This window comes from Crocuta crocuta, unplaced genomic scaffold (genome assembly GCF_008692635.1).
Source record: "Crocuta crocuta isolate KB4526 unplaced genomic scaffold, BGI_CrCroc_1.0 scaffold97, whole genome shotgun sequence".
NCBI classification, from domain to species: Eukaryota; Metazoa; Chordata; class Mammalia; order Carnivora; family Hyaenidae; genus Crocuta; species Crocuta crocuta.
In genome coordinates, this window is record NW_027531999.1 from 7,995,292 (window position 1) to 8,009,144 (window position 13,853).

The window sequence follows — 13,853 nt, forward strand, 5'->3', positions numbered from 1 at the left end:
GTCTTCCAGAGTATTAAAACTCATTTAATTTAAGAAAGGCTACAGCTTTTGTGAGCTCCGTCACACTTTGTTCACAAAAGTCACTAATAGGAATATCTTGATAGATTGGTTTCCGAGACCAATCTGAATGAAACACTACACAATATGTATACCAGACAGACACAAGTTTATGTTTTGGGTTAAACACAAACTCTTAAACTCTTAAATTGATTGTTTAACCATCCTATCGAAGAGTAAGGGCTGGACTTCCCAGTTGTGGGAAGCAACCAATAGTGATTTTGACATAAAAGTAGCCTGTCTCTTGCTTCCTGCCCTCTCTTTTGAGGAAGGAGGTCAACTGAGGAAGCGCTGTTTATTTCCTGTGACTCTATGTTGATATCTAGGTTATTCTTCAAGGTGTGAAAGCCATGAAAACAGATACTGATGTTGACAGGTCTATAATTTCCAAAGCCATCCTGTTTTTTTCCTTTTTTTTGCAAAGAAAAAAAGTACTGGAGACTCATTTCTCAGTCCCTTTTAGTTTCCACACATTCATACAAGTCATGATTTAGATCATATTGGCCCTGCTGATTTGCATACATCTGGTTTTCCCACTGGCCTATTTCCTTTCCTCTTTATGCAGTCTGTTGCCTTCTGTCACAACTGGACAGAAACTGGACCCAAACCAGCTCACTGATATTCCCTTAAAAAACAATCAAACCAAAGATGTTAAAAGCTTGATCCTTCTCTCCTTTGGTGTACTGGTCTCCTTTGATCATGTGTGTTTGTGTGTGTGTGTGTATGTGTGTGTGTGTAAGATTTTGAAATTATTTTTATTAAATAAAGTTGGACAATGAAAATAGATTGGTAAGTAGTTACAGTCTTTGCATTTAGGAATTATATATAATCAAATAGAGGAGATATGGAACCAAATATCATGTTTTTTAATGTAGATGGTACAATGAATGCATTGTGAGTCAGTAATTCAAATTTTAATTTGAAAGCTAGTAACATATTTACAAGTGGGGACATTTTATAAAGTGACAGTAGAGTCACAAAGATTATTTTAATGCTGTTTTTGAACTAAGGAATCTAACGGTATATAAATTTGCTGGAAATTAGCTTGGCAACTTTTTTATTGAACTATAGTTGACACACTGTGTTACATTTTTTTCAGGTATACAGCATAGTGATTCGACAAGTGTGTATGTCATGCCATGTTCACCACAAGCGTAGCTACCATCTGTCACCACAGAACGCCATTATAATACCATTGATTATATTCCATATGCGGTACATTTTATTCCTGTAACTTACCCATTCTATAACTGGAAGCCTGTATCTCCCAGTCCCCTCCCCTTTGACAAATTTTTAGATATGTTCCAAAAGAAAAGCTACTTCATGGTAACAGGCAACAGAACCAAGTCGACACTTTTGGGGGTAGTAATAGTTCTGAGGAGAGGGTGAAGATGCAAAAATAATTCCTTTGATGTGTCCCCTGACTTTATTTATTGGTTTAGGCTCTATATTCTCATCTCTCCTTAAAGATCTGATGTTTAGTCTAAAAGGGATTCCTCTTTCCTTGGATATCTTTCATTCTGTCATTAAATGTTCCTTCAATTCAGACTTCTTTGTCCCCTTCGATCCATCAGAGAACTCTATTGGTTTGTTTTGGTTTTTGTTTTTAACTACTGTGACCATGGGTTAGCACTTTTCCTCCCAAGTCTTTTTTTTGCATGCTTACTGCCCTTCCTCCCAAAGTGAAGCCAATTAAGCTACACTAAACACTTCCATTTTAAATTCAGTAATAGTATAATTAGCTTAACAAGAAAGAGGAGTAAATACCAATCTTAGATAACGTAGATAATGGCATAATGGCTTCCTAGCCTTTACTAAGTGAATATATTTTCTACTTATGTTTGTAACCAGTGTTTGCTGGAGGTCTTTTTCCGCGCCCACCCCACCCCAGCCACCAAACTATTTTTTAAAGCACGCAAGCTACACAATTAAGTAAAAAAGCTAACTGGCTTTGATTAAATTGCATTGCACAAGTGAGTGTCTATTGGATTTGGGAGAAATACTTATTTATCCTTTTAAGCTTTCCAAAAATCCTGCCTGTTATGTACCCACACCCAAGCTCAGGGGCCCGAAGAGTTCAAGGCTGACAGTAGCCGTGAAAAGTTTCATAGCTTTTTAAGAAAGTTCAACGGCTTTTTTGGGGGAAGAAATATACGTATTATGCAAGACTGCTAGCGAATGCAGAGATTGTAACATATGGAATTCATAAAGGTCCAATTACAGGACCATCACTGTTTGCCATGGTTTTAACTTATGTAAGTTATTGATTATACTTTCATGAGATCATAATCAAAAGGTTATTCTTTGGTAATGGTGTGTTAGAAGAGCTTTATCCTGAACTTCAAAGCCATCCTCTGAGCCCCAAGAACAAAGGCTGAGAAGTTTGAACCAGGGCCAGAATCAGTCTGTATGAGTTAACGATGTCCCAGACCATCCGGGAGCCGAATCAACCTATCCACGTGCATGAACTTTCTCTCATCACATCAAATCAACAGTCATCACTAAAAGATGACAGTTTATTCAGCTTTAATGTGCCTTTTTTTTTCTTTAATGAATCAGCTTGACTAACTATGGTGTCTGCTCACATCTGCCTTGTACCTACCCATTTATTTTAACTGTAAAGTACTGTTATTCACTATATGCTCTCTGGAGAGAGTCATGGTCATTAACTAGGTTTATGTCTAGGAAGGGAAATTGAAAGTACTAAAGAATTTACAGGAAATAATTCTTAGAAATGAGAAAGCTAATGTGTAATGTATAATAATTAAAAAGAAATAAAGGAGGGTTCATATTTGTGCTAATATGCTGGCATGTTTTAAATGGGCGAAATAGCAAGACTGTGAGGTTAAAAATGAAATATGCTGCCTCCTCTTTGGTTCCTACCTAAGATCCTTGTGTAAGGACCCAAAGGCTTAAAACTATTACACCAAAAAAGCAAAATGCCACCATGTGTGATCACATCACGCAGTCTTTACTGATTCCCACAGCAGCCTCTGTCGACCTACTGTGTAGGCCACTTTCTCCCTGGGCCTTTGGATGACTCCTCAGGCAGATTCTAGACTTTCTCCAGTTAGCCAACGATAATTAAATGTCTTCTGGTTACTTTAGTGCTAAGATTATTTGTATTTCAGTAATTAAAAATGCACTGCTCGGGGCACCTGGGTGGCTTAGTCGGTTAAGCGTCAGACTTTCGCTTANAAATGCACTGCTCTGTAGTAAATTCCTCTGAATTTACTTCATAGTTTCATAGTTCATAGTTACAACCGTTCCCCTCCCTTAGCTGCAGCCTGGATACCTCGCCTGTAATATCCAGCCTGGTTTACAGGCTAAAATTAACATAAATAGGAATCTTAAAAGAGAGTGACTAGCCAGTGATTTGTCAGATAGCCAGAGCTGTTTCTGGTTTGCATGAGCAATGGTGATTCCAAACCGTAGTAGGAAAAAGATGGAAAATGTCTTAGATATTTCAGATTCGTGTGAAGCCAAACTCTGTGATCTCTTGCCAATTTTAGTTTACAAAACTTTCGTGGTTCTGGATGTGTTTACTTGGACTTTAAGTTTTAATGTTACCATTATATTCCAATAGCTTTACTCCCTCAACCCAGCCCACTAACTGTGGTCGATGGCAGTGTATATAAAAACGATTACCAGAGCAGAAGAAATAGGCTGATTGAGATTCTCTCTTTAAGTAATGTTCATTTTATTATCAGTTAAGCCAGGAACTGTGAGATAATTAAGTAACTACTCTGCATGGGAAGGAACTTTTTCTTTTCATTTTGAAACAAGTTCTTAGAGCCAGTTTCAAAAGAAGTCAGGGAAAAAGTCTTTGTCTATGTTTCACACTTTCTCAGTGACACTGTAATTGCATATTGTAATTTGAGGAGGCAAAATTTATATAAGTTTACACAGTCTTACAAAATGTATAACCTTAAAATTATGTGAATTACATATAATTAAAATGACATATATGTAACTTATAGAAGAGATCCAGACTCTTCTGTAAATATGAACCAGAAGAGCATTGGACAACATCACGTTTCAGAGCAGGACCCTGTCTACACTATCTGCTTATATTTATTCTGGGAGCCTCATTGCCAAGGTTTTGTCCCTGAACAAGCATAAAACAGTTACAAACTATGCAGAGGTTGGTTGGATATCAAACATCACTGTTTGTTTGATTGCTCTTTAAAAAAAAAAAATGTTCTCTATTTTCTATGTATGCTGTGGCGGCTGATCACACAGCAATGTAAAAGGGAATCTTTTGACCCATAAAAGTAATTTAGCAATTATCAAAACAGAAAAGCTGATGCCTGTCAGTAAAATCAGAGGCTGATTCCAATTCACCATGACAGTGTTCTTGGAATGCACTGGGCTTACGTATCTGGATGATTCTCAGTAGGTCATTCATTCACTCAGCAAACATTTATTAAATACCTGCTGTGCCCAATGCTGGGTGTTGGGAGAAAAAATATAATCCCATCATTAACCAGAAAGAATCCTAACTGTACATGACAATACATCATCTACATGTGGGAAAAGTTTACTAATAATACAGGACAGTATATGTTTAAGGGCTATGCTGGTTTGAGTCCTACTGTAAGTCAGCATAGGCAAAAACACTGGAATATAGGTATGGCTTTGGTCATGTTCTAAGCACGTCATTTGAGCCCCAGAAAAGGATCTCTATTACGGAGTAGTCCGAAATAGAGGAAATTTGGAGCCAGACTGTGGAGGACACTTAACAGGCTAAGGGTCCTATCCTGGAGATAAGGGGTGACAGGAAAGCATCGTGATATGGCAAAACTGATGTTTCCATTAGATATATTGGCTTATGTTATGGCAGAGATTTTAATGGGGAAGGCAAGAAAGATATTTCAGAAACTGTTATAACAATGCCAACATGAGGAAATAAGGGCTAGGTTAGGGAGGAAGCAGCAGGCGTGAGAGGCAGGGGCAGAAGCAAAAGATTGTACGAGGAGAAAGGGCAAGACTTCGGTGTCTGGCTATTGGGAGATGGGGTAGAGGCAAGAAACGCCAGTGACTCAGAGTTCAGTACTGTTGTTATTGGAAAAATGATGATACTGTTGACAGACACAAAGACATTGAGTGAGGAAGCTGGTTTGGGAAAATAAATGACTTAAGCTTCGTGCACACAAGCATGGCCACGAGGCAGTGTGAATGGTTCATGCCGAGCATCATTGCCCAAAAGGAAATAGCTCAATTTGTGAATGTGCATGAGTTTATGATAGAATATAAAGAGAGAAGAGCTGAGGCCTGAGTCTTAGCACTTTGTTACAGTTGTGAGTTGAGAGGAGAAGAGTTAATAAGGAAATGCAGGAAAATCAAGGCATGGGAGAAAAATCAGCAGAGTGTTATAGCGTCCAAGGATCACGAGTGGTGAATTCGGAGAATGAAATTTTGCAGGGAGGTGACAAGAAGAATGCTCAGGAAGAATGTGAGATCTGGCAATTTTTGGTCTAGACATTCAGGCGTCAGATTATTTCAAGCATTGGGCATGTTTATTCATTTTGTTTGGGACTTTAACATTGAGCTATTTTCCTTTCTTGTAGATTTCTTCCTGCCCCTCACATACAGTGTAGGCACTATTTAAAATCCTTCTAGTAATTCTCACACTGAATGCCTGGCTAATCTGAACAGACATGCATGCTATAATAATACCAGATTCTTATGAGAATTCGGTGAACAATGACTGGAGTTTAGTAAACACTCAACAAAAATTACTTGTAGATTTCAAACTTTACAGCATCTGTATGTTTTGTATCTATAAATCTCCTGAGCTTTTTTTAGGATAACTCTGATCCCATTCTTGCTTTAGTGTTCTCTCATGAACACTTAGGTCGACATCATGATACATGAAGTCAAAAGAGGTTTCAGAGCCATTGTTTTATGAAAAACCTTTGATTCTTAACTTGGAGGTTCCTGTAATTATTGTGCTTATTAGATTAAGTGTGCACCACAAACCCAGAACTTCAAAGATTGAAAAGAAATACTGCATTCTCTCTGTTCCTCCCAATGGTTAATATAGTTCTCTGCTTCCTTTCTCTGTGTCTACCCAAGAAAGAGTGCCAGAGTGAAGGCCTTCTGAGTCATTCCATTTTGCTGCTTAAATGATGTCTTCATCTGTTCTGGAAGGAAGAACGTTAATAGTCAGCCAAGTTGCTTGGAAGCAAGTTAAATGGCCTCCGGCACTCAACTCCTCTCTTGATAATATTTGGGTGTCTTTTATACTTCTCCATGAAAAGAAAATTTACTGCATGGCAAACCAGGCCAGCAAGATTTTTCAGCAACTTAATTTAGAAGTGAATTATTCTCCTGAATAGGCCCATTCTTTGAATACAAGGCAATCTTTTCATGTGTTCTCAAATAAGTACCCTACTTACCTCTACCTGAGTTTCCACTGGTGTCATTTATAAGACAAAATGTACTTTTCCCTAATAGATGTTTCATGCTCTCCAATATGCCGCCTCCCTATTACAGTCCATGCTCTGCATTCCTTTTATCTAAGTAATAAATCTACAATCTCTGAAACTTGCTCCCAAACTTTAAAGTGAGCTCGCTGTTCTTTGGCATAGAATGTAAGTTTTATTTGCCCCCAAATAAGTTTTTCCAGTGGAGAGGTTTGGGACTAAGACTGTTTATTATATTATAAATAAAGTAAAAATAGAAAGTCCTGTCTAGAACTTAAAATATGACATTATAAATCTATCGCTTATTTCATCAGCCATTTTCTTTAACTTTGAGGGAAATATTTTAGCTATTTAATTTAATACTTAAGTTAAAGGAGGAATATATGTCATCTCTACCACATGGTGATGATAATTTGTTTGTAGAAATATTTATATGGTACTGGTGGCTTGGGTAGATCCATTTATAATGACAAAGTGAAACTTTGAAAGGAGTCAGTGTCAAGATCAGAGACAAAGCGTTAGTCAATTTCTTTCTTTTTTCTTTTTTTATTGTGCAACTGTGGAGCTTTTTTTTTAATGTTTATTTATTTTTGAGAGAGAGGAAGACACAGAATCTAAAGCAGGCTCTGGGCTCTGAACTATCAGCATAGAGCCTGACTTGGGGCTTGAACCCCTGAACCATGAGATCATGACCTCAGCCAAAGTCGGATGCTTAACCGACTGAGCCACTTAGGCGTACCAGGTTGGTCAATTTCTAAGTAGTTCCCACGTTAGGATTTTTAAGAAGGCAATGAAAACAGTAGCTAGGCAAGCCCCTTTAAAAAAAATATGTACCAAGTATGAAGGAGATTATATATTTCAGAAATTACAGCATCATTATCATTTTCAAAAAGACGAACGAAAAAAGTTTTCTCTAGAAACTGCCTGTTGCCAATAAAACCCAAGCAAGAAAGTGTTTTGACCAATTCCTACCTTATGAAATAGTCTTAGAATTGCAGTAGAAAAACTGATATTCACTGATTCTTAGAGAAACCAAAGGGACACCCTAAAACCTCTAGTGTGAAATTCGTTATTGATGAGAATGTTGGCTGTCCAGACAAATCCATTAAACAGCATACTGAACCGTCATGCCAATGCTAATTACAAACTAATTTTGCCAGCCTACTTAATGTGGCCAAACTCAAAAGCAACAACAAGAGAATCAGAGGCTCTATGGAATTATTTCTGAACCCTGAGTGAAACTCCTTCAAGTTCCACATTCTTTGAACATCATCAAAAGTCTTTGAAAGACACGTTCAGAAGCTACTTTCTTACTAAATGTTGTTTTCTTAAAGCAAGGACTCAAGGAAGAGATTTGAATCAAATTGTTACATGAGCACAGCCTAAGTAGAAGTCCAAGAAGAATGTTTCTCCCGTGATCAGAGAATTGTTCAAACAGAGCCAATGATTATCATCATCCACACAGAACTGAAAGCAGGATACATTAATAAATGCTTGTTTTTAAATAAATGGATTTAGTTCACTATAAAAAGCATGGAAGCCCATAGAGAAAATTTGGAAAAGAGTGAAAGGGATCAGTTAGTATCAACCATACACAATCATTGTTTTAATATTGATGCTGGTCTTTCCTTTTTCTTAGCAACAAAAAAAAAAGTTAACTTATTTTTCATTATATTTTTACTAATTCCCTTTTAAAGTATATCACCCACCTAGACGTGGATATCATTTATAATGTGATGGAACTCAAAGACAGAATTTATGAGGAGCAAATGACAACTTATGAAATGGTATTTGAAGCAGTCTAGCCACTGAAACGTTTTATTTTCAACATGCTTGTTTTCTGTCCACTCAGCTCCTTTCATCATTGTATGTACTGTTACTACAGGTGTTCAAAATAAATGTTGGGCCGTCATGTGCATTACACAGGCATTTGTTACGTTATTGTTCCTAGTTATCACTGTGCTCCATAATACAAATAACGTAAAGTTATGAATTATAAGGGCAGGCGTCACTAAATCCTTTCATAATGCCAACCAAGATATATTTTAGAACAAAATGTTAAATGACAAACGTTATCCAGTAAAGTGTAGAGGGAAGTGCAGCTTGTAGAGGTCATCTAAAACACCTGGATTCATGAAACACTCTCTAAGAAGGAGCACACTTTTAATAGTTGTCAGTTTTACCACAGGGTCGGAAATAACATTCACTTGTTCAAAGGAATTCATTCCAAATGGAATTACCTTTCTGATGACACTTCTTTCTTTCATCAGACTTCTTGCCGTCCTCTGCCTTTCCTCAAACAGGGTTGGAATTGACTCTATCCTCAGGGCCCTCCTGGTGAATGAATTTAATAAAATTAATTCATGAAACTTTGTTGCCAAGGCCTCTTCCCGGTGGTCTTCTGGAACACTGCCACTACCCAAAGAAGGGGCCACAGTGGGAATTTTAGTCAGCGAAGGTGCTTCTTTTGGCCCAGGGAAAGCAGGAAGCATTTTCCACATTTCAGTGTCCCCATCGCAGCTGAGATCACCCCTTTGCATTATCATCCTCCTACAAAGTCCTTACCACCTAATACACTGATACTAAGACTTCGGGCAAAACGTTGTGTGAATGTCTGCCAGGTAGCTCTTAATACCCTCCATACTGGGAAATAAATTTTATACTGAATATAAAGAAAGGCCATATTCTTTCCTAAATCTCTTTGTAACCCATATTCATGTAATTAATAATTTAGTTAATGAACCCATCCAAATTCTGTATATCTCTACAGATAACTGCAGAACCACTCAGCTCGCCTTTCATTTTGGCCTCTATATTATTTACTGATTGTTCTTTAATCTCAAGCAAGAATACATTGTTTCCATCACAAATCCTTTGAATAACCCAGTTGAGAATCAGTTAAGCACCAAGCTCTCCAGTGAGATCATACTTCACTATTTTCAGAGTTTTGTGGATATTCAAGGAAAAGGAGTCATTCTTCTATACCAGACTTAGTGGGAAAATTAAAATGTTTACAATGTAAAATTTTACAGCTTGTCCCCATATTGCAGCAGTGGCTGTTTGCACTTTTAGACTTTTCTCTCCATAATTAAATTGAGACCTTAAATGTAAACCTGCCAAAGGGAATGATACTGAGAAATAAATCTTAACAGTAAGATCATTAAATTTTGGACTTTAATATCTTCTTTTGCCAAGAGGTTACTGCTTTCATTTTCCCTTAGATATTACAGCTTTCCAAATTCTGATCAAAAGACTCACTTCAGACTTGAAAAGAAGTAAAGAATGACCCAAGAAGCAGAGATGGATTGTCTAAGGAATAACAGTTGCTTAACTGTTTGGACATCACTTGTTTCCTTAAAAGCGCTTTTTCTCAATCCTTTTAAAAGACAGCAACTAAATAATATTAAGCTGAAAGGCTGCCTTGTGGATATTTTGGATAGATGTCATTAATGTTTTTAAAGCATCGCTTCTCTCCAAACACAGTCTAATTCTTAGAGTTCTAAAATCCAGAAGGGCAAGTTATGCCTACACAATTTTTTAGATGTCATGTGCTCTAGAGTTCCTATAGTGAAAAATGTCACTCTCCCATCAAAGGAATGACCAGTTAAGAAATGCCTTCTCATGCTCCGTGGTTCCCATGGTACTGATTGTCATTGTCTTTTGTTGTAGGCAGAATACTTCTATGAATTCCTGTCCTTACGCTCCCTGGATAAAGGCATCATGGCAGACCCAACCGTCAATGTCCCTCTGCTGGGAACAGTGCCTCACAAGGCATCAGGTGGGTGGTCTTTGCCTCGGAGGAGGGTTTACACTTAAAACGTAATGGTGATGGGAATAATATTTAAGATCCGGAAGTCGCCCATCAGAGGAATGAATCGTGGAATGTTTTCCTGAAGAGATCTGTTGATTTTACGGCAGCTCAGTATGTTCCTGTCTCCTTTGGGCAAAAGATTAGGACAGGAGTGACTAAATGGTGGTTTTATGATTTCCTAAAGACTGTACACAGCCCCAGTTGGTAAGTGACCGCAGATTAAAAAAAGGAAGTCACCACAGGAGATATATCTGGCCAATAAGTGTGAATTAATGTCATGTACATAAGTATGGCAAAGACTCAAATAAGTGATTTGGGGCAGATGGGATAAATCAAGAGAAACATCCCCAAAATGAGCATTGTATTACATAGGAATTTGACGGAGAGGAAAGACATGGAAAAGTGGAAGAAAGGGGTTAATATTTCAGAGATAATCACCCTTCCCTGCTAAGAAAATATAGTATGGGTTATTTGTTTAGAGCTTTTCAGCTTGCAAAATAGCAGTTCATACATTATCTAATTTGAATTCTGGGAAGGAGTCAAGGCCAGAATTACTGCTCAATTCTACAAATTAGAAAATTAAGGCTTATGAGTTGTTACAGAACCTGGTGTGGATCACCCGGCGGAAGAGCCAAGCGGCCCTCGGAGATCTTGGAAGGCAGGTTTATTTCATACCGGCGGGCTCAGAGGAGATCACTCTCCAGAGGTCTAAGGCCCGAGCGAGTGAGCGAGCGTAAGCATGGAGGACAATTTGTAGTCTGTTACTTCCGCATTCGTCATTTGGCGTGCGCGCGCACGTGTGTGTGTGTGTGTGTGTGTGTGTGTGTGCGCGCGTGTGTGTGCGCGTGTGCGCGCGCGCGCAGTGGCAAGCAGGGCAGGAAGAAGAATCTGGAAGGAGAATCTTTGGCGGGTACTGGAATTACCCTATCAGTCCTGTCGGCCATCCTAGAACATAATTTTTCCCAATCAGAGTCTTCACTGACTTTCCCAAAGTTATATATGACTAATACGCAATGGGGCTGAGGCTAGAGCCCAGGACTTGTGACTTTTAGAAAAGTGCAGAGATCACTTATGTTAACATGTTCAAACACATGCTCATTTCCTTCTAGTCTATGAATATGTATTGTTCCATAATTGTGATAATATTTTATATTTGGTTTTGCACCGTTTTTTTCCTTACTTTTAACATTTTATCATAAGCATTTTCCCCTGTCATTTGGATTTTCCCAAAAGTTGTTTTTACTGCCCTTCTTATACATCTTATGAACATACCCATAATCGGTTTACTCATTCTCTTATTGTGTGTTAGTTAGATTCAAGGTTTTCCTACTAGAAATATCACAATAAACATCCTTTTCAAAGTAATAGATGGTCACTGAGCAGGAGGCCCGTTTTGTCTTTTCCCCATGACTGCCAACACAGGGCCGAGCACAGAACAGGCATTCAGAAAACCCTTATTGGGCCAATGTGTATACCAAAACCTTAGAGCTCATCTCATTATTTTGTCAAAATAGATTCTTAGAAGCACAATTACTATGTCAAAAGACATGAACTATGAACGTTTTAGAAGCCTCTTAGAACAAATTGCCAAAATACCAAATTACTTTCCACACAGGCTGTGCCCATTTATACCCTGGCTAGCACTGTGGGAGAGTGCCCGGCTCGCTGTAACTTCATCAACATGGTTATTAATCACATTAAGTATTTTGCTGACTTAAAAAGTGGAAAGTGTTTTCTTGGTGTTCTTTTAATTTGGTTTTTTCATTTCAATTGAGGTAGAAGACATTTTCCTGCATCTACTAGACAATGTAAAATGTCTGTGTACTATGCTCATTTTTATATTGAAATAATAGTGCTCTTTATTGATTTTCAAAGCTCATTATATTGTACTTATTTATACTTTATGGCATATATTTCAATTTATTATTTAGTTTTTTTAAGGTGGGGATATGCAGAGTCTTTAAAATCCTCTGTGAATCCTCTGTGGTCAAAACTATCTTTTTCTTTGTCACTTTTTCCTATTATTTTTATGCTTGGAAGTTAATTCTTATTCCAGAGAGCAGTTAAGTGATAACTTATGATGAGGTATTTTTGGGGTGATAGTGGGGGTTTATGGGGTCCAGAGCTGATGGGCAAGAAAGAACTCTTGAAGGTGTCTTTGGTGCAAAAAGGTGATTTTATTAAAGCACAGGGACAGGACCCGTGGGCAGGAGGAGCTGCCCAGGACCATGAGGAGAGACTCGTTGTAGGCTACAGAGTTGGGGGAGGTAAAGTCCAAGTTTCCAATGAGATTTTCATACGCTAAAGAAGACTCACAGGATCCTGGAGGCCCAGCTATTGTCAGGCTAAGGTTGTTTTTCCCTCCAGCAAACCATTAGCATTAAGACTGTAAGGAGTTCCTGGAGAAACATTTTCCTCTGCCAGCCTCAGGTATTTGTCAACGGGCTGCAGGTTATACGGAAATTTAGTTCTGTCTGCCATTTCCTTCTGCCTTTGTTTCCCACATCAATTTGCACATGCTACTATTATTTTATCAAAATTTGTTTCGGTAGTAGTATGAGGCTCTAACCTGAATTATTTTCCCCGAGTAATCAGGTTTTCTAGTGTGAAAGGATGAATTGTTTCAAGATATGCTTTTTATTTCACATTATGTTCTTCTGTACATAGAGTTTTAGAGCTTGCTATTTGTCCTAATATTGTCATATTTTTAGTCTTATAATATTTTTAAATAACTGATATCATAGCTCTGTCCTTTAAAATAATTAGTCTTCTTCTTCTAGAGGAACACTAGATTATCTTTGATGTCAAATGAAAATCTCATTAAGGGCTAATATAAATCTATACAATAATTAGGGAATCAGATACCCTTATAAAGTCCATTTTCAAGTTGCAGCTATCAACTACATCCAGTGAATCTCTAGGATCACATCCCAGTGTTGGAAGAGTTGGGGACTAAATAAGCAGAGTTTTTCCAGTTTCCTGGCATGGGTACCAGTGTGGGTGGAGACAGCAAGAGTGTGAATTTGAGTTTCTCTTGGGTCATCCCGGTGCTATTGGTATAACTGGCAGTCGTCCCAGAGTATTTACCTCCAATCTAGTTCTAGAAAGCTCCTGTGAAGGAACGAGGCCTTGGATTCCGGAGATAAACTCACCTGAGGTTTGTAGCCCTGAGGATAAGGCTATCCCATTCCAGACACACAGATATCCCTGTGCCACACAGATGGCATCGCTACTACTGTCATACACTACTACACAGAGAAGAGACCGTTCTTGGAGTATGGCCATTACCCAGTCTCATGCCATATCACATGCTGTTTCTTTCTAGTCAAAGATAATTTTTTTATATAAAATTTTCTTGATTGTAGGTTTTAGTCTTTCTTTTTAGAAGCACTCACGAATAAAACAAATACATAATATATCTCTCAAAATCCATTTTCTCTTTTAAAATTTTCCTTTGTTATTTTCTGATTATTAAAAGAATGTATTAATTAAATTAATTACACAGTTACACCTGCTCAACTTCCAATAAATCTTCCATCTCTGGATTCCCAGTTTAA

The 13,853-nt window shown here is 37.9% G+C and overlaps 1 protein-coding gene and 1 long non-coding RNA gene across 2 annotated transcripts in view; one reads left to right on the top strand and one right to left on the bottom strand.

The window, feature by feature from the left end:
* LOC144240803 (uncharacterized) overlaps nucleotides 1-10,987 on the bottom strand; it is a 30,939-nt gene extending 19,952 nt beyond the window's left edge. Inside the window, exons 1-2 of the long non-coding RNA XR_013337856.1 lie at nucleotides 10,902-10,987; nucleotides 8,726-8,819 (exon numbers count right to left, since the gene is read on the bottom strand). This is a non-coding gene — a long non-coding RNA (uncharacterized LOC144240803). The remainder of the gene's footprint in view (nucleotides 1-8,725; nucleotides 8,820-10,901) is intronic.
* Nucleotides 1-13,853, top strand: part of WIF1 (Wnt inhibitory factor 1) — a 62,789-nt gene that overhangs the window by 23,303 nt on the left and 25,633 nt on the right. Inside the window, exon 3 of the mRNA XM_077775207.1 lies at nucleotides 10,155-10,263. Within this exon, the coding sequence (XP_077631333.1) occupies nucleotides 10,155-10,263 (109 nt within the window). The remainder of the gene's footprint in view (nucleotides 1-10,154; nucleotides 10,264-13,853) is intronic.